The sequence below is a fragment of the Hippopotamus amphibius genome, chromosome 6, assembly GCF_030028045.1.
Source record: "Hippopotamus amphibius kiboko isolate mHipAmp2 chromosome 6, mHipAmp2.hap2, whole genome shotgun sequence".
Lineage (NCBI taxonomy): Eukaryota > Metazoa > Chordata > Mammalia > Artiodactyla > Hippopotamidae > Hippopotamus > Hippopotamus amphibius.
The window spans coordinates 62091276-62112550 of NC_080191.1; the positions used below are offsets into that span (position 1 = coordinate 62091276).

At 44.7% G+C, this 21275-nt stretch overlaps 1 protein-coding gene across 2 annotated transcripts in view; it reads left to right on the forward strand.

The window, feature by feature from the left end:
* Positions 1–13410: 13410 nt before the first annotated feature.
* Positions 13411–21275, forward strand: part of IGF2R (insulin like growth factor 2 receptor) — a 104285-nt gene continuing 96420 nt past the window's right edge. For both annotated transcript variants that reach the window (XM_057738060.1, XM_057738061.1), the window contains exon 1: positions 13411–13726. In XM_057738060.1, the coding sequence (XP_057594043.1) occupies positions 13578–13726 (149 nt within the window). In that variant the 5' untranslated portion in view covers positions 13411–13577. The remainder of the gene's footprint in view (positions 13727–21275) is intronic.

Genomic DNA, 21275 nt, shown 5'->3' on the forward strand with positions numbered 1-21275 from the left:
ATGCATACCAGCAAAGATCTGAATTCTGTGCACAGAGGGACACTCCATTAATGCTGTTATTTTACAATCTACAGTCCAAAGAAAGGGTCACAGCTCAAGCGTGGAACAGAGGAGGATTCCTATTTTACAGAAAATAAAAATACGTCCCCAGAGCAGGCATACAGCAAGACAGCAGCAAAGCTGAAAGTCAAGTTTCTTTCTTTCCTCTTTTTTTTTTTTAAGATTTATTTTATTATTTATTTACTTTATTTAATTTTATTTTTGGCTGCATTGGATCTTTGTTGCTGCACACGGGCTTTCTCTAATTGTGGTGAGCAGGGACTACTCTTTGTTTCGGTGTGCAGGCTTCTCATTGTGGTGGCTTCTCTTGTTGCAGAGCACAGGCTCTAAGTGCATGGGCTTCAGTAGTTGCAGCACATGGGCTCAGTAGTTGTGGCTTTCAGGCTTAGTTGCTCTGCAGCATGTGGGATCTTCCTGGCCCAGGGATAGAACTTGTGTCCCCTGCATTGGCAGGTGGATTCTTAACCACTGCACCACCAGGGAAGCCCTTAATTTCCTTCTATTAATTCTTAGTCTGCCTTGTCATGTGCATTCAACACATGATTTAGTCACTGATATTTAAAAACTGTCACTATACCTATACTACTTATTGAGCACTGAGTGTGTATAGAGTGCACGGAAGTTCTCTATCAAGATCATGCTGGGCACTTTCCAGCCACTAATTGCTATTTGTATTTTACAGATTCAGAAATGAAAGTGGAGGGAGGCTGTCAGTCATCCAGACAGCCCAGCCATAAGGTAGAAGGAGAACAGTGTTTCAGAACCGGGATACCTTTTGAAAGCCCAAGTGCTTAACCACAAAACTGTAGTACATCCCATGAACACCCTTGAGCCTTCAAGGGCCTACGGGAAAAGGCCCAGCCATGCAGACCCAGGTCACCGGTCAGTCTCTCTCACCAGGTCGATTCAATATCTAATAAGGGAATGTTATTACATACCTGGTGTTGTGGAGAAGAAAAACTTTTCCCTTCCTCCCTTTGAGGTTCTTTGATTAGATTGCTCTACTAATTAATAATTAAATTGACTGGTCTAATATCTAAATTGACATAAGACAGATTAACAGGAGAAAAACAAATTCAATTACATACATATGGGAGCTCAAAGACACGAGACACAGGGCAAGTAGGGCAGTTGGGGCCTATATGCCATCCTGAGCTAAGGAATGGGATGGGCCTGGGGCTTCCAAGGGGAGGAGGGGGAGCAGGTGTTCCGTAATTAGATGTTTGCCCTGCTACAGGTAGGTCATTTGGATAAAAAGTTATCTCTAGAAATAGTTCTCTTTCTGGCAAGGCCCCTATCTAAATGATTTTCAGGTAGTTAAGGGAAAAGTAAACGGTTTTCAGGACTTCCCTGGTGGTGCAGTGGTTAAGAATCTGCCTGCCAATGCAGGGGACACGGGTTCGAGCCCTGGTCCGGGAAGATCCCACAGGCCTCGGAGAAACTAAGCCCATGTACCACAACTACTGAGCCCACGTACTGCAACTACTGAAGCCCGCGTGCCTAGAGCCCATGCTCCACAACAAGAGAAGCTGCCGCACTGGGAAGTCCGTGCACCGCAACAAAGAGTAGCCTCCACTCTCTGCAACTAGAGAAAGCCCAAGCGCAGCAACGAAGACCTAACAGCCAAAAAAAGAAAAAAAAAAGTAAAGGGTTTTCTTGAACCTGCTGGGTCCTGACTGCCACACGCCCGAGTGGCACATTTGGGGCAGCCTATTGTGCCCCCTTTCACTGTTGTATTACATCCTGTGGAGGACACAGAAAATAACATGTGGGCACAAAAATCATACAAAAGATAGCCCCTGGCTTTGAGTTTACCAAAATAAATGCCCACCCATGGGAAGTTAACTAAGGATGTGAGTGAGTTAGTATATGGCAAATGCCAAACGAGAGAAGTGTCCTTGGCTTTAAGAGTGCAGAGGCCACTGGGCCAGAGGGACCCACCACGCATCGTGGAGAAGGAGGGTTTGTGCTGGGCTGAAAGGCAAGACAAAAGGTTTACAGGAAGAAAGACAGGAATTGGGATCAGAAACTAGACTAGAGCTGAGCCCAAGTTTCGTCATCACCCAGATTGGGGAGCCGGGTCCTGGCATCCCGGGTGTGAGGGTAGCTGTGCAGCCGTGACATGTCCAGGTGCTGACACAGGTCCCACTGCCTCTGAGCAGCTTGTTGTCCCCTCTCCTTGCTTGTGTGCAACAGGCACGTCTGGAGTCCTGACACTCCAATGTGGCCTGTCCTCCCCAGAGCTGGTCCTCAGCCAGCAGCACCCCATAAACATGACCTCTGCTCATACCTCTCATAGTTTCCCAACCGAGCTCTTCTCCCCGAACCTTCTCTGAACTCTCCCGGATCTGTATCCCACTCTAGGTTCCTCTGATCCCTTGTCCGACAACCTTAGGCTGCTGCTTTAACCTCTTAGGAACAGCGATTTGCTCACATGCAAAATGAAGACAATGATGCCTTACAGAGCTGTTGTGAAGGTGAACAATTGTCAGCCACCCCGTATGTGTATAATATTTGGCACATTTGTAAGTTCTTGATAAATTAGAATGGCTATTTAATATCCATCTCTCGTATACTGTACCTATGTTGTGGTTGCCAGCAATATAAGTTATGAAATGTATGGGATTACTTTATTTCTTTGTTTCAAATTTCAGATCATCATGGAACTGGGTCATCATGGAAAGATAAAAAAAAAAAGTAATGCTGATTGAAAGAACAGTCTCCAAGAGGAGTGGAGAGAGAGGGAGGGAGAATGAGGAAGCTATGAGCATTCTATTAACTTTATAAGCTTCTTAGCACTTTTTGGTCTTCATAAATAACCACAAGTCCCCATTAATACCCTTTTAATACTAGAGAATATTACTTATGAGTGCTACCTAGATCTAGTACATAATGATTTACTCAGGGGCAGAAGTTGGATAGTCAAATAAGGATGATTTTTGACTCTAGTCCCACATTCCTCAAACTTAACTTTCCCCATTGCTGTTTTCCAGAAGAGGAAGGATGGAAGGAAGGAAGGAAAGAAGGAAGGGAGGAAGGGAGGGGGAGGGGAGAGAGAGAGAGAGAGAAAAAGAAAGAAAGAAAGGAAGGAAGGAAGGAAGGAAGGAAGGAAGGAAGGAAGGAAGGAAGGAAGGAAGGAAGGAAGAAAGAAAGAAAGAAGAAAGAAAGAAAGAAAGAAAGAAAGAAAGAAAGAAAGAAAGAAAGAAAGAAAGAAAGAAAGAAAGAAAGAAACTACTCCGTAAGAACCTTCGCCCACTCCTGCAGATGCCACTACTTCATCCCTTTGACATGCTAATGATTACTGTTGATTTCTTTCCACCAAGTCTTTTCTTATATTGGTTGGGTATCTCAAGCTAGGAGAAATGATAATTTGCAACTAAAAAAAATTATTCAAGAAAGAGGAAGATTTTCGTTTTTATTGAAAAAAGGGTGTAGACAGTCAATGTGACAGTGACCCATTGATGATTTTGGAGAGGATTTGGGTGGTTATTTCAATGTTACCAATACCCACATTGGCAGAGCTTTATATTAAATAATTTGCATGCCACGGTCACACACACTGCTATTCCATTTAGATCTCATGACCACCCTTTGAATGGGGGTTTCACTTAGGATGCCTTTAGCTGAAGTAACAGATGACCCAATTCGGAGTTAATAAAGAGAAGTTGGAAATTTTTTGAGTTCACATGCAAAGAAGTCTAGAGGAAGGCTTCTCTCTACCACCTGCATTGTTAAACATTCCCTTAGGCTGGTAGGATGGCTGATGGTGGTGATTGGACCTATAAGATTCTGTGTTCATGCCTTGGCGGGAGAGAGAGAGGCTAGTTTGTGCAAAAGCATTTTCTTAAGAGCAAGGATGCTGATTTCCCGGAGGCCCCCAGTAACCCTCTCCTTGTGTCTCACTGGCATGTAATGTCTTAGGCACACCCATTTCTGATACAGCCCAGGAGAGAGACATCTTTGATTGCCTTAGACTAATCAGCCCAGATTTCTCAGAGTAGTACTAGCTCAATGTTCTGATAACAATAACAATAGTAGCTTTTATTGAGCACTTACTATGATACACTGTAGTGGTATCTCTAAGTGCACTTTCTTTAAGGGACCATGATTCTGATTTTTTGGTTTAGGAAATATGCACCTGGAGCTCCCCTGGTGGTGCAGTGGTTAAGAATCCACCTGCCAATGCAGGGGACATGGGTTTGATCCCTGGGCCAGGAAGATCCCACATGTGGCAGAGCAACTAAGCCCATGCACCACAACTACTGAGCCCATGCCTGGAGCCCGTGCTCCGCAACAAGAGAAGCCACTGCAATGAGAAGCCTGCACACCAGAATGAAGAGTAGCCCCTGATTGCTGCAACTAGAGAAAGCCTGCGTGCAGCAACAAAGACCCAACACAGCCAAATAAATAAAATAGATAAATAAATTTATATATATAAAAAAAGAAAACGTGCACCTTAGAATAAGGGAAGAGGAAAAGGGAGGGAAGAGTAGGTAGGAGGAAGAGAATCTGGACAATAGGGAACTTTGAAAACAACGCTGAACTAAAAATATATACTTATATGGAACTTTTAAAACTTGATGAGGGACTTCTCTGGTGGTACAGTGGTTAAGAATCTGCCTGCCAATGCAGGAGACATGGGTTCAAGCCCTGGTCTGGGACGATCCCACACGCTGCAGAGCAACAAAGCCCGTGTGCCACAACTACTGAGCCTGTGCTCTAGAGCCTGAGATCCACAACTACTGAGCCCATGTGCCACAGCTACTGAAGCCTGTGTACCTAGACCCCGTGCTCCACAACAAGAGAAGCCATGGCAATGAGAAGTCCGGGCACCAGAATGAAGAGTAGCCCCTGCTCGCTGCAACTAGAGAAAGCCCGCGCACAGCATCTAAGACCCAACACAGACAAATAAATAAATTAATATATCTTTAAAAACAAACAAAACTTGATGAGATAAGGGAAATGTTGAAAATTTCTATGTGTGTATTATAGATAGATTTTCTTCCTCTTTTCCCTATTTTGATTAGTTTTTCCATTCATTCAATAAATATCTAGGTACTAAGCTGTCACTGTTCTGGCCCTGGGATCCAGCATGAGCAAAACACAGTCTTAGAGCGTGCATTTTAGCAGGATTTTCTCTTTTCCAGTGGATAGCATCACCAAACACCCAGTCATCCTACCAGAAACCTGGGATTCATCCTAATTCGTCTCCCTTCCAAACTCCACAGCTGGTCCCCAGCATGTTGATGAGTTTGCACTTCTTCCTGTTCTCTGTTCCCATTGCTGCTGCCTTCACATGAACATTCATCATTCTACGCTGGTGGACCAGTTTCCTGGGGCTGCTTTAACCAAGTACCACAAACTGAGCGGCTTAGAGCAAGTGAAATTTATTGTCTCACAGTTCTAGAGGCCCAAAGTCTGAGATCAAGGTACTGGCAGTACCATGCTCCATCTGAAGGCTCTAGGGAAGGGTCTGTTCCAGATGTCTCTCCTAACTTCCGGTGGTCCCTTGGCTCGTGGCAGCATAACTCTAGCCTTCACTTGGCATTCTCCTGGTGTGCGTCTGCCTCTTCACAGGATGTTCTGTCCATAAGGACACCTGTCATATTGGATCAGGGGCCCACCCTACTGCAGAATGACTTCATCCTAACTAACTGCATCTGCAACAACTGTTTGCAAATAAGATCACATTCTGAGGATTGGGACTTTAACATCTTTTTGAGGGATACAATTCAACCCATAACACCTGGGTTATGTCACAGTTTCTGAGCCAGCCTCCCTGCCTCCAGTAAGTCCCCCTCACATGCCCCCACACTTGTCCTTCACAGGGTGGTCAGTGTCCTTCACAGGGTGGTCAGCCTGGCTAAAATAAAAATCTGATTGTATGGCCACTCAGCTAAAAATCCTTCCGAGTTTCCTTTCTCTTTATTATTATTATTATTATTTTTTCAATTTTATTGAAGTATAGTAGATTTACAATGTGTTAATTTCTGCTATGCAGCAAAGTGACACAGTTATATGCATATATTCTTTTTCATATTCTTTTCCATTATGGTTTGTCACAGGATATTGAATATAGTTCCCTGTGCTCTACAGTAGGACCTTGTTGTTTATCCATTCTATATGTAATAGTTTACATCTGCTAATCCTAAATTCCCATTCCATCCCTCCCCCCTCCCCTTGGAAACCAATAGTCTGTTCTCTCTGTCTGTGAGTCTGTTTCTGTTTCGTAGATATGTTCATCTGTGCCATATTTTAGAGTCCACATATAAGTGATATATGGTACTTGTCTTTCTCTTTCTGACTCATCCTTTCTTTAGCAAAGCACAAAGTTCCTCAAAATCTGGCCTGAGCTTCCCTTACTAGAGACCCCCCTTCCCCAGCCCCCAATCCTTTACTCTCACTTGTGTTCTGGCTAAATAAGCTCAAATTATCTCCTTTGGGAATCCCTCTTAGAGCAAATTCTATCTCCCTTAGTTCTCTGTAGGTAATTACCTACCTCCTTATCACACTAAGTAGTAAATCCTTGGTTTCTTCTCTTTCTTCTTAAATCTCTGAGTCCCTTGAGGCAGGGACTGTGCCTTCTCTGCACTCTTAGTGCCAAGTATAGCATCAATTAAAAAATAAATATTCAATATGTGTCTGTTGAATTAACTTTACAGTCTTCTCGTGGAATTATGCATTTTGTGGAGATTGAGTAGAGAAGAGAAAGACGATGGTCCAATGGGTCACCCTGTTCCTGTTATAATTTTTTGAGAGACCTCACTTGTAGAAGTCTTGCTAATACAAATCTAATGCTTCTATTTATTCATGAGCTCCTGACTCTCCTTGTAGAGAACTTTACAAACTAAGGAACCACAGCACATATCCTGAGTCAGATGATGGTTTGTTTGAAGGACAGTATTTTGCATCTTCTCACTTACTTCAGGAGCACTTAAAGAATGTCTGTAGTTAATCTGAGGCCTTTTCTTTCCAACCACCAACCTAAAGTGAAATTCTTGCTGGAGTTGCCACGTTGCAGCGCCCGCTGTTCATTCTCACTTGTGCGCCTTATAATGAGCTCCACACAGTTCTCAAGGGGAACTTCACAGGAACTTTCTCTTCCCTCTTCGTGCTGTGAATGCCCTCAGCTTTCTTTCCATGTCTCTGCTGCTTTTCTGGCCTGTTCTCTCTTCCCCATAAAAATGGTGTTCCTCAAGGGAAGACTCTGCATTTTCCAAACATGGCCACACTTTGATACTTGTCCTCTACCCCTTGCTCATTGAGAGCTGGGGTCCAGGGTTCCTCCCCCTGAATCTGGGCAGGGCCTAGTGACTGCCCTGACAAAAGTACACATGCAAACCCGTGTTCTGGCACTTTCAAGCTGAGTCCCCCTCTCTCCCTCTTCTCATTCTTTCCCTCCTTGACTTGGAGCCCAGCCACCATGTTTGAAGGAGCTCAGGCCATGTGTTGAAGCCACATGTAAGGCACTCCAGCTGAGGTCTCAGCCAACAAACAGCACCAACCATAAGACGCTGGAGTGAATGAGCCTTCAGACAATTTGAGCCAGGAGCCATCGAATCTTCTAGCTGAGGACCAGAAGTCATGGAGCAGGAAGGAGACATCCCTACTGGGCCCTGTCTGAATTCCTGACCCACAGAAACTTGTGAGAATGAATAAATGATGATTGTTACTTTGAGGTAATTTATCATACTCCAATAGATCATGAATATACCAAGAATCCCTTGTGTTCTCACCCTGGGCTATTTCATTCATCTCTGATGTTGTTACCCTTCCCATCACCAGAGCTCCTGTCCTTGCAAATGTCTCCCCTGTAATTACTCCCAGCCCTGACTTCTTGCCCGTGCTTAGTGTTGTATTACCAGTGCCTGCAGGGCGCCTCCTCCTGGATATTCCTGACTCCTTATTGCACAGAAAGACACAGCATCTTTCTCCTCAAATCCATTTTTCTTCTTCTGTTTCCTTTTTCTGTTCTTGGCAGCACCAACTTTCCAATCTAGAAACTTTAAACTGTAATCTTCGCTGATGACTTCTGTCTGTCCTGTCCTGTTGCCAAGCATTGCATTGTATTGTCAGTTGGTATGCTTTGGGCTGCAAGTAACACAGAAACCAACTAAACATGGTGTAGCAGTCTGGGTCCAATCAGAGGATAGAAACAGGGAACACTCAATATGGAGAATTATTAACTATGACAAAAGAGAAACAATAAGATATAAAGGAACTCCATATGGTACCCTAGGGCTGGTACCAAGGGAGGACAAGCTTGGAAGGGGTTCAGATCTCATTGGAGAAAGTGTGGTTCAGCTCACTGAACAGCAGAGATGTTCCCTCATGTGGAAAGATTGGTCTGTAGTTACAATAGGTCACCCTCCAGCATGCAGGTAGCCAGGCAGGTGGTCAGCAACCAGTGGCATGGATGTCTTGGAAACAGCTGGAAAATCTCTTCTATTGAAATTTCCCCCCAGAGTGTGTTCTACTTGGAAAGCTTAACACCATACTCACTGTAAAGAGAACTACTTACAAGAATTCCTTTGTTCATAAAATAGCATATATTGAACGGTGACTTGGAGCTGAGAAGGAATAAATTATTAACTAACACACGTGGCTTAAGCAAATTTATTTATCATGTCACACAGTGAATGATCAGATACTGGCCAGTTCTGGAGTTTTGGTGAAGTGGTCAGCAACGTCACCAAAGAGCCTGATGTTTTCCATCTTTCTCCCACTGTGTTGGCCATATCTTCTCTTGGAGGTGCAAGGAGCTGCATGAGCTACAAGTGCCTTATACAGACAGTACTGCTTCCAGAAAAAAAAAAGTTGGGGGAGGGGAACAGGAGAGGATTTCCTTTGCATCTCTTATCAGATAGAAAAATATTTTGCAGAAAATCCCAGGAGACTTCCCATCAATTTCCATGGTCAGGACTGAGGCATATGCCCTTTCTCTGATTGTAAGAAGTGCTGTGTTACAAGGGTCGCACACCTTTAGCCTCTTCAGTGTGAGGTGGGCTTTGCCAGCAAAGAAGGGCATGGGCAATGCCTGAGGGAAGGCAGCCAACCACATCCACTTCTATCCCCAAGCCCCTCTGTTCCCACCACCACCACTCCAGGTAGTCACAGGGCTCCTAAGTGGCCTACAGAGTCACAAGACTGGAGTTCTACTCTTGGCCAGGTGTTAACCAAGTGGCAACTGGGTGTTCCTGGAGAAGGCAAAAGCCTTTCCACTGTCTCTTTTGTCACCTTAATTCTGTTGCTTTTATTAAAGTGGCTTTCAGTCCATCCTGCAGCTAGATGGATTTTCCTGAAGTATAACTGTGAACTAACTCTCTCTCTCATGCTCCAAATCTCCCAATGAGAAGGAAGTTTATGAGTTAAAATCATGGACTTTCACACTAGATCATATCATTCACATCGAAGCTCTTACTAATTGCAAGACCTCAGGGAAGGTGTTTAGTTTCTTTATACCTGAATTTCTCATCTTTTCAATGCTGATAGGATTACTATGCTCAGAGGATTTCTATAGAGTAAATCATAAAATACAGGAATGGTTTTTGACACACAGCAACTCTTTAATAGGTAGTATTTTGTCAGCCATTATTGTTCCTCACTTTATATCCAATTAAATCTAAATTTCTTAGGTGACCATTTAAGATCCTGTAGGAGCTGACCCCAATACAATTTTTCCAAACTTATATTAAAATTGACTATCTCCCCTACTAAACCATGAACTACTTGAGGGAAGGATCACATTCTATAAGTCCAGAATTTAGCATAATCTTTGACCAGAGTTGTTTCTCTGAATTCCCATGTGATTTTCACTCAAAAATTCCTTGGCCTGCAGATACATCACTCTTCCTTCCTCATAAGGCCATCTCCTCCCTGTGTGTCTCAGTGTCTCTACTCCATTTCTTACAGGGGCACTGGTCATATTGGACTGAGCCCACCCTCCTGTAGTATGATCTAATGACAACAAATTACTCTGCAACAACTGTATTTTCAAATAAGGTCATATTCCAAAGAAATGGGGATTAGGACGTCAACATATCTTTTTTAGGGGACATAATACAACCCACAACATGGGGTCTTGAGCTAACATCTCTAAGTCTCTATTTTCTCAAAAGTTTGCTGCAAAATTTAAATGAAGTACAGGAGAGTTACATCCTCTACCATTAGGGTTTCTGATATACAATTTACATTCAAGTTTCCCCAATTATCCCCAAGTGTCCCTTACACCTTCCTTTTTTGGGATCTGGGCTGCAGTTAAAGGTCATGCATCACATTTTGTTGTCTTGCCTCTTTAGTCTCCTTTAATTCAGGACAGTGGTGAGACAAGACGGAAGGTGGCAGGGCACAACTATGAAAAGAATGACAGAGCCCTTGAGGATACAACAAAAACTGCTTTGAACCAACTATGCCCAAGATGGCAGAAGATTTGCCTTCCAGTGACCTTGAGCCTTATATGCTCATTGTAATACATTATTAGCATATGCCTAAGGACACACCCACAGGCGCCATGACAATTCTGAGGTTGACCATAATAGGCCAAAAAGTGGCTGGTGGCCCAATTCCTGGAAACCCCCACCCCTTCCCCCAAGTAGTTGGAATACTCCTCCCACTTGTTAGCCTATGAGATTACCCAGCCCATAAAAACTAACCACCTCCACACCCCGGGGCCACTCTCACCTTCTGAGAGCTGCATTCTGTCTATGGGATGTGTATCTCTCTATATAAACTCGCTTTCTCTTTACTATGCCTCCCTCTTGAATTCTTTCCTGAGTGGAGCCAAGGACCCTCACCTGGTAGCCCATCCCAGGAACTCATCAGAGACCTGGGACATGACCATCCTCTCGCTCCCTCTTCTGCAACAGCGGTTCTCATACCATCATGTGCATGAGAATCTCCTGGAAAGCTTACTGAAACAATTTTCTGGGGCCCATCGCCAAAGATTTTGAGTCAATAGGTCAGATTGGGGCCTGTGACTTGTCATTTCTAAGAAGCTGGCAGGTGATGCCAAAGCTGCTGGTACAAGCACCACACTTTTGAGAACTGCTGATCTAGAACAAGGGTTGGCAAACTTTTTCTGTAGAGGCCAGATGGTAAAATACTTCAGGCTCTGTTGCTACTGTCAATTCTGCCATTGTAGGCAAAAGCAGCCATAGGAATACATAAGTAGATGATGCTACAATCCAGTAAAACTTTATTTACAAAACAGCTACCTGGCCAGATCTGGCCTCAGTCTGTTGCTTACTCTCGTTTTTTTTTTTTTTTGGTGTGTGTGGAAGGGGAGGGTAAGGAGGGAAGTCTTTCAGAATATTGACATTTTTGAGTTGTCCAGTTCAGTTTTCCTGTAGAATGTTTTGCAATCTGGATTTGATAGTTTCATTTTTATTAGATTTAGGTTAAACATCCTGGCAATAATATCACATAAGTGATATTGTGTACTATAGGAGGAAATTGTGAAAGACTTTAAAATGGACCAAAAAACTTATTGGGTAACTTCAGTGGAAAGCTAGATGCTGTCTAATGCAACTTTGTGAGTTATCTGATTCTATGGGGTTTAGGGCCTTCATTATCTTTGAGCTACTTTACAACTCTCTAAATTGTGGAATACTGATGGTAATGTCTAGCATTCTTGTCTTTAGAAATGCAAATTTTTTTCCTTTGACATCTGTTTGACCTGTGGGTACTGACTAATCTTCCGTCTATTAGGCAACTTAACTTCAGCATTCCTGACTGTATGTGTCTGTGTTGGATTGTCTTTGGATTCTCTTTTGAATCAGTTGGAACACGTTACTGGTTCTCACATTAATGAGTTAAGTATTATCTTTGACACATGTTCATTTTACATCTGCATCTGAGTCACATTATACTCTATTTTAAATATCATCCTTGAGGAGTATTTTTCATTGCATCACTTTAGGAAGCAGAAAATGTTAGTTTTTCCAAATATTGGTGATACAAACTTTAATCACTTGATCAAGGTGGTTCTGCCAGATCTTTCCATTTTAAAGATATTTTTGCTTTATTAGGGAAATATCCTTCATGATGAAGTGAGTATTCTGGCTTGCAATTATTTTTTACCTGGTGATGATCTTTGCCTGTATCAATTATAACACTGGAGTTGCAAAATATAAACTCTTTCATGATGCCCACAGTTGGACATCTGAGCACCCTCTTTGAGCCACCACCACAACCTTCCTTTCTTAGGCTATATTCCTCTTTGGCAATGTAACTTCGCAGCCAAGCCACACGCTCTGGGGCTGCCTAGCTTGGGCTTAAACTCTGGCTTCTCCACTTACTAGCCGTGTGACCTGTGCTTCAGTTTTCTTATCTGTAAAACTGGTGCTGTAAAGATCTCTCTTATAGGATTGTTTAAAATTAACTGAGCTAAATCAAAGCACCACAACCATCCTTGGCACATAATTACCTGCTCAGTAAATGTTAGCTATTATCGCATGTGTTTGAATTCCTGCTTTGCCACATCAAAGTGGCTTTGGGTGAGTTACTTAACATCTTTGAACCTCCGTTCCTCATTATAACACGGTTCCTGCTTCATGCATGTTAAGTGCTAGCACAGTGTCTGGTATGGAGTAAGCATTAAAAAAAGATGGGCAGTTACCATCGTGACTATTTTGTATAATAATCAGATTATTCTGTATAAGGCAAACTTTGAGTTCATCTTTTCAGATTTACCTTATTTTCACTGTGCCTAGCTCAGTTATTCACATAGCATGGGTTTAATAAAATACTTGAATAGAGGGCTTAATAAAGTTTTGCTGAATGGCACTCACTTGACAGTTACATTTTGCCTCCTTTACATTTCAAGTTCCTATATTTGTGCCGCCTTATTGTAGGAAGCCCATGCTTGGGAAATAACATTGCCACATAAGGTTGTGAGAGGCTCCGCCGGGCAATGGTTGGAAAGCCTCGTGGGGGGCTCCGCGATCTGCCTCCGTAGGGCAAGAAAAGTGGGTTTCCATTCATCAAGGACCCGAAGTCACAGGGCTGTGCGGTGGTCTAAGCCTTATTTGCCCCTCCTTGTCGGTCGAGGGTGGGAAACGGTAACTCCAAGCTGGGAAGCACCCACATCGCGACTCACAGCGCGCGCCGGGAGAAACTGAGGCGGGGGCCAGCTCCCCGCGGGGGCTGCGGCCGGGACACAGGCCTCGGCCCCGCACCTGCGCCCGCGCGCCAGCCGCGCCGCTTCCTGCCCCGCGCGAGCCGCGCTCATGTGACCGGGCCTGGGCGGAGCCCGGCGGGCGGGGAATCACCTGAACAAGGGAGTCATGTGAGCGGGGCGGGGGAGGGGGCGGTGCCGGCCGGCGATCACGTGACCGGTCCCGGGGCCGCCGCCGAGCCCAGACGAGCCGCGCGCCTCTTGGGCTCCTGCTCTGCTCCAGCTCTCAGGGCTCCCCTCCGCCTCCGTCTTCGCCCTGGCGGCACAACCATGTCCCGGTCGCGGCCCCCGGCAGCCGCGCGCCGCTAGCCCTGCTCCTGCCACGCAGCCCGGGCCCGGCGCGATGGGGGCCGCCGGCGGCCCGAGCGCCCACCTGGGGCCCGCGCCCGTCGGCCGCCCGCCGCGCTCCCTGCTCCTGCTGCAGCTGCTGCTGCTGGTCTGGGCCCCGGGGACGGCGGGGACCCAGGGCGCCGAGTTCCCCGAGCTGTGCAGGTGGGTGGCCCGCCTGGGCGCAGGCTTCGGTGGCGGTGCCCCAGCGCGCGGCGGGCGGGGTGGGGGGCAGGGGCGCTCGGGGAGGGGCCGGGGTCCCCAAGTCGCCTCTGCTCTGGGCTTGGGTCCGCCTGTCCCCGTGGGAAAGTTGCCGGCGTGGTGGCGAAGGATAAGAGACCGGGGGTCGTGCGCGCGGGCGGGGGGCGCGAGGGGACCGGGCGGCCGGGTGCTGGCTGGCGTCCGCCACCAGACCACTTGTGGCTGTCACCAAGTCCGGGGCGGCTTTGTGTGCGAGCGGCTGGCCTCCGCGACCCGCCCAGGTGACACGCTGCGGGAACCCTCACGCCCAGCGCCTGCCCTCTCAGCGGTGCGCCTGCGAAAGTTGGAGGACGCAGGAACTACAGCTTTGCTTTGTTCCCACTGCACGTTTTCCTCAAAGTTCCACCAGCGGGGCTTTAGAGGGGCCCTTGGTGTGGGAAGTCTCACCCGCACGAATGGCCGTGGAGTTGGGGGGTTTTGGTTTCATTTGCTGATAGATTTCCTCCATGTGAGTTTCCCTTTTTTTCTTTAAAGTAGCTTTTCTGCAGAAGGTGACTTTGTTGTTTTTTTCTTTTTTGGCTCTGGGGAATGGAGGGTGGTCATCCAGTATTGGCTTTCAAGACTTTACCCTTCACTTCTCTGAGCCTAACTTCCTGTCTAGTTGTTCACATGATGTCATTGTCTCCGGGTGGATTATTCTAGTGGAGTCTTTTGCTCTGGGAACCATGATTGTATAATCGCTGGTCCCACTGAGGGCTGTTAGTGCCCTGCCATGGCCGGGAGTCCCGGGGCTGGGGAACTGCCAATTACGAGAATTTTCTAACCAACCTTCTCTAGACTGTTTAAGATGATGGAAAATACAGCTTTTATTTATTTTTTAAACTTTGGTTTCTTAAAAAAAGGGGGGTGAAAAGTTATGAAAGATTAGTGAACAGTCAACAGTTATCCCTGGAGTTAGCAAGTTACTTTTCAGAATGAAGTTTAGGCCACTTTGAGCTGAATTTTGAGTTTGTGGTGGGGTTTGTGGGGTTCCTATTCTTCCCTTGCAACAGAGATGGTCTTATTACCCCGGAATTGAGCACTTGGAGAAATTACTACTCAGAGGAGAGTGAGGCTGGGCTTACAGTGGACGCGGAAAGCCTCATATTCTTTTTTTACCCGTTTTTGGAAGCGGGTAGGGGGTTTGGAGGGAGAGTTTACTGCCACATTTGTTTGTAGGCCAGTTAGCTGCCCTGAGATACATAGTTACACATGGAAGCCACCTGTTACAGAGAAAAGGGCCCTAGCTGACACACGGTCAGGCTGCGACTGACCTTTAAAGGAGGAAGTTTTGGAATAATGGCTGCTGTGACCAGACGCATACATGAGAAGTTAGCTCAGCTGGGCTAGTGGTGTTGAAGTCTTGGTGTTGTTAGCAAATTGGAATTGATTTCTTAGTAGTTAAGGTTAAAGTTGGCCTCGGGGCAGACCCCCTCCTCCATGGCTGCTGTGGGGGTCCTCACTGTTGCTCTGGGGTAGTCATCCCAGTGCCTGGAACCTAGCTCATGTAGTTCCTCTCCAGGTGAAACTCGGCCTCTTGGTCCAGTAGGAAATGGTGGTTGTATCTTGCAGCGCTTCTCCGCGTGGTGACACGTGGGCATAACTTAGCAAATGCTCCGCGGTGTTCTGAGGGGAGATATGCATTAGCACGTACCCTCTGCCGTCTTAGGAGAGCCTCCACGTTGGTGCAGGTCCTTTCTGCCAGCCTTCCGCAGGACTGCAGCCCTGGCCATGTCGCAGCTGGGCTTGTGCACATTTCTTTCCCGTTACTGCTCCGTGGTTTCACATTGAGACTTCTCCAGAGACGTGTTTAATAATCTCTGCTTAAAACCCACTACCTGCGAAGTGAATTCTTTCTGTTTGTTCCTGTTTCAAATGGATACCTTGGCTTAAATACTGACTTTTTTTTTTTTTTACCCTTGGGGAGGGGGTTTAAAAAAAATGTTTTCTTAAATGAGGTAACACTGGGTAAAAGTTCTTTAGCTCTAGCACATATTTGAATGGGAACGTGGGCTGATCATCTTTTTAAATGCAGCTTGAAAAATTCTGCTAAGTGTCACCAAAGCAGGATGTTTTCAGCTGCTCTTTATTCCACCCCGGGCGTCCACTTGTGAATAACTCCCAGGTCTCTCTGTGAGTGTGAAAAGCAGATTCTGCTGTTACTGTTTTTGCAGCTTATCGATGGCAGCAGTCCTCACAGACTTGGGGTCACATTCCAAATGTTTGTAAATTGGTTGCTTGTAACGAGAAACAGGTTTTTCCATTGAAGACTCTCCTGTTCCTGGGGGTTTGGTGCCTGGCTCAGTTTCCAGGTCCCCTCAGGCGCAGGTTTGGGGTGCCCAGTCACCACCCTGCTTCAGCTAGAGCCCTGGAAGGCAGTCCTCATCGTCACTGGAAAAGGGAGTTCGATTTCCGGGGAAACAGCCTCTCCTCCCAAGCCCAGCTCTCTTGAACCCGAGAGGGTACTTTTCACCTGCAGTCCCTTAGGACCAATGGGAGGGAAGTCTGGGCCTACTTCAGGCACCCATGTGCCTCTGACCCTCCCTGGGATGAGGGTGGTGGGCAGGGTGCCGTCCCCTTGCAGTTAGTTAATTGGGGGTGGGATGAAGGAAGCAGTGGAGCAACTGTCTCAGCAGCAGCTTTAATGTCTTTGTACCCCGTGGAGAGAGCTGGGCGCTGAAAAGCAGGCACGACAAAGGCAAGTTTCCCAAAATGTATCTGCGCTCTCGGTCCTTTGAGCGCTTATTCTTTGGAGAGCCTAAGTCGTATGTTTTTTAAGCTTCATGAGAATTGATGCCCTAGGTGGGTCCTGTGCTGTGAAAAAAGTCGGTGATTCTAACCACGCAGCTATTTCTTGGGAGGTAGTGTGTAGTAGAAAGAAAGCACTTGAATGCAGAGGCCGCCCGTGGGTCTGGCATGCATGGAGATCCTTGGGCCTGAAGGAGTGCTGTGCTGGTGAGGGATGTCCAAAGGTCGCTGGGGCAGGACCCACGAGAACAAGAGGTGAGGGGGCCAGAGGCCAGCCATGCGGAGTCACTGAAAGTGACCAGAAGGCCCTCCACTTGTCCATAGCTTTATTCTTTACCATATGAGATACGCTTTGTAAAAGGCCATTGCACATAGGTAATCGGTGAGTTTCCACGCTTTATTTTGGTGTTAACAACATTCTTAATGAATGAGATCTTAACAGTTTGTACTAGTTATAAAGTAACGCTTTGGGTTGGCTTGGTTTAGGTAGTTAAGTACCTTAAAATTTATTCAGGACAAGTTTTCCCCCAATTGTTTGGGTATAAATGCTGGAAAGTTTTTATTATATTGAGGACAGGAGAATAATGCAGTCAGTTGAGAGTTGAGGTTGATTTAGTTGATGTCTCTAAGGAGATATTTTTTTCCGTGCAATTTTTCCAAAGGAATAGTGCTTATATGCCTAATTTAGGCCACATGTTGAACCTGGACCACATCCATTTGTGTGTATACGTTTCTTGCAACAGTAAGTGTGTGTAGCCCAAGGTTGTTAATTACGGGTACATTAGACCCCATGCTTTAATTCTTAGAACAGCATCCTGACAGATTCCCAGCAAATGAATTCCTGATTGGGCTTCATGTCTTTTATCAGTGTTTCACAGAGGGATTTTTAAAAGATGGGGTTGAGTAAAATAATTTAGATTTCTCATCTTTATTTTGATCTTGGCATATAAAACTGTATTGTGCTTTGCGGAGAGAATTCACGAGGGTCGCAGAACTGAGACTGATGGTACAAAGTAACTCATTACTTTGCAGATACTGTCTTTTTCTCTATTTTCTTTTCTCTTTCCTTTTTATTTTCCCAGCCACTAGCCCTCTTGGCAGTGCCCCCACTGGTCAAGAGGTGGAGGTAGCTGAGATTGGGTATGCTTGTGGGTCCTTTGTATTTTCCTTGTAGCTGACTCATGGCTAGTGAGGGAGGGAGGCCTGAATTGATGCTAATGGTGTCTCTTCACCTTTAATCCTGGCAAGGTGACACAGGATTCATTTTTTCTCCAGGCATTCCTTAGGCATTTCTTAAGCAGAGGGGAGAATTGGGTGGGGCCAGAGCTTGAGTGGAGACACCACCAAGCACTGGGACCCGGAAGACTGCTGGCCACCACTGCTCCTCCCAGGGAAGCAGCAATGACATCCTCCCCTTATTTTTGCTAATTTTATTTTATTTATTTAATTTTTAAATTAAAAATATTTTTGCTGATTTTAAATAATGTGTAGTCTTAGTTTTGATTTTGTTTTTGGTCCAAGACTAATTTAGATGTTACTAGTTTTTGGCTATTATGAACAAAGCTGTTGTGAATATTTGTGTATAAGATTTTGTGTGGACATCTTTTTTTTAAAAAAAAAAACAAAAAAACCTAGGAGTGAGATTGCTCAGTGAATGGGCAGTGAGCTGTCAAACTGACTTCCGAAGTGGTTGTCCATTTTGCATTCCCATCAGCAGTGTGAGAGTTCCGGTGTTTCTATATTCTTGTCAACAACACTTGATCTTACCAGTCTTTTTAATTTTAGCCATCCTAGTGGGTTCTAGTGGTAGCTCAGTGTGGTTGTAATTTTCATATCCCTGCTGACTCATGATGTTGAACTTCTCTTTTTCTATTTATTAGGATGCCTAATGTTGTTGAACATCTTTCATGTGCTTATCCACCATTTGGATATCTTTTGTAGTGATTCTTTTAAAAAAAATTTTTTTTTGCCCCTCATCCCTTAACACATTTTTTTTGGGGGTCATCTTACTGTGTTTTAAGAGTTGTTTATGTATTCTGGGTATATGTATAATGTGTATTTCCCCCCAGTCTTTGGCTTGTTTTTTTATTTCCTTAATATATCCTTTGAGGAACAGATATTTCTTTCTTTCTTTTTTTTTTTTTTTTTTTTAGGAACAGATATTTCTTAATTTTGATGAACTTCAATTTATCTTTTTTTTTTTTAATTGTTTGTGCTTTTTGTAGCCTAAGAAATCTTTGCCTGTACCAAGGTTTCTCAGCCTCAGCACATTTGACATTTGGTCTGGATAAATCTTTGCATTGTGGGATGTTAAGAGCACCCCTGGTCTCTACCCATTAGATGCCAGGAACAACCCCTCCCCCCATTTGTGACAAACAATAATGTCTTCAGACATTTTAAATGACCCCAGGTGGGGGGAGCGGGGGGGGGGGGGGGGGGGTGGGTGTTGGAGGGGTGGGTGGGTGCAAAATTACCTTCAGTTGAGAACCACTGGTCTACTCTAAGGTAAAAAAGTACTCTCTCTTATGTTTGTTTCTAGAAATTTTAATAGTTTTAACACTATGTTTAGCCTTGTGATCCGTTTTGCAAGTTCATTTTTATATATGATGTGAGGAGAGGGTGAAATAGAAATATACCTATTTCTATTTTATATAGGAGGCCTGCAGCTATGTTTTTAAGTGGCCGAATTTAGTATCAAGAATGTTTGCTTTGTGGAAAGAGCCAGTTAGCTTTTAGTATTTTGTATGCTATGGAACAGTTTTTGTATAGGATGGACAATTTCTCTTCCTTAAGTTTTGGTAGAATTCACTAGTAAAATTATCTGGGCCTGGTGCCTTTGTGGAGGTAGAATGTAGTGGAAGAGGAGTTTTGATTACTGTTTGTTTCATCTACTTTATTTATCTGTACTTTTTCGTGAGCCAATTTTGATAATCTGTATTTTCCTAGGAAATTGTCATTTTAATTATGTATTTGCATATAAATATGTAGCATGCTACTCTCGTGCTTTTGGAAATATTTTTGAATCTGTAGGTAACTTTTAAAAATTCCTGATGTTTGTGCATTTTTCCCCTTAATCATATTCGCTAATTTTTTTCTACCCTTTTTATTCTTTTCAAAAGAACTAGCATTTTTTTTGTTCACCATTTCTATCACTGTTAATTTTTGATTTTATTAATTTCTGCTCTCTATTGCTAACTTCTAATTTTTCTTTTTTCTTTTTTTTTAAAATTTATTTTGTTGAAGTATAGTTGATTTGCAGTGTTGTGTTAATTTCTGCTGTACAGCAAAGTGATTCAGTTACGTATATATATTCTTTTCCATATTCTTTTCCATTATGGTTTATCACAGGATATTGAATGTAGTTTCCTGTGCTACACAGTAGGGCCTTATTGTTTATCCTCTTTTTTTTTTTCTAGTTTAAGTTGAAAGCTTAAATCTTTTAAGTCAGTTTACGTAACTAAGGGATGAATTTAGAGCTGTGTTTCTTTGAGTGAGTCCTATACTACTCCTAGGTTTTGATACATAGTTTTTTCATCCTTTAGTTCTAAATATTTCCTTCTTGTACCCAGAAGTTCAAACTATTTAAACTTCCTGGACCCACAAATTTTTTAAAACCTTTTTTCCCCCAGGTAAATGGAATTTCCGCTCCCTTTCTGGGCAGTAAATGTGGTGGAATTGTGGCCTAGCACCTAGTCAAGTTAAGAGTGTTCTGTGTGTTTGGAAAAAATGTTCTCTGCTTGGGTCAAAGTTTTGTTAATTGTGCCATTCAGCCTTTCTTGATCATAATTTATACTTTGGCCTGCTTGGTTTGTGTGTTATACTTTGTATCTGACTACCACTTTGGGCAGGGTTCCTGAAGAATGTCTTGTGTCTTGTCTCCCAGCCTAGCAATTCTCCTGTTGTTCATAAGCTCTTCAAGTTTCCTGTTTTTTAAAAAATTCCCACAAGGTCTAGAGTTGCTGTGTATTCACAGTTGCCTGTTCTTCATGGATGCCACAGCTTTCCTCACCCCTTGGAAGATGTAAAGTTCTCCAGTTGCTCTATGACTTCTCTCTCCTTGGCCCCAGTACCTCTGCTGGCATTTGTCATCTCATTTTCATGGTGTTGGTGCCCTTGTGACGCCTGGTGCTTCTTGACTGTGCTCTTTGCTGGAAGGCTCCTCTGGGACATTTGTGGCCTCTTTCTGTGCAGCTGTGCAGGATTGAGCTGGGAGCAGTTGTTGGAGCTTGGCTGCAAGTTGTTGGGGAAGAGCGGGGGATGGGCAGGGCGTTCCTCTGGCTGGTGTGTCTCTGGCTGGTCTTAGGTGCTTTTCTGTCCTCCTAAGTATCACTCCCAGCCCTGTTCCTACTCGGAGACAGCTGCTGAGCCCTGTTGATTGCGATTGGCAGAGCACAGTGTGTTCTGCTTGCAGCTGGGGTCAGGAGAGCTGGATCGCTGAGTTGGCTGCAGCAAATCACTTGTTTTCTGTGGCTCTCAGTTTCCTCCTCACAAAGGGTGGGAGTGGAGGGTCGGAAGTCACTGTCCTGCTCTTGAGTGTGGACTCTTCCTTTACTGGTTGTACGGTCTCAGGCTAGTTACTGATCTGCTGAGGTTTTGATTTCTTTCTGTGTCAAATCAGGGTGCTAATCACATTTTTAAGGTGGTGTGACAGCCAGAGCCCGTTAAAGTGTCCGGCCAGCCTCAGCGTTCATAAATGGTGGTGGTGGCAGTGCTTGTTCTCTTTCTG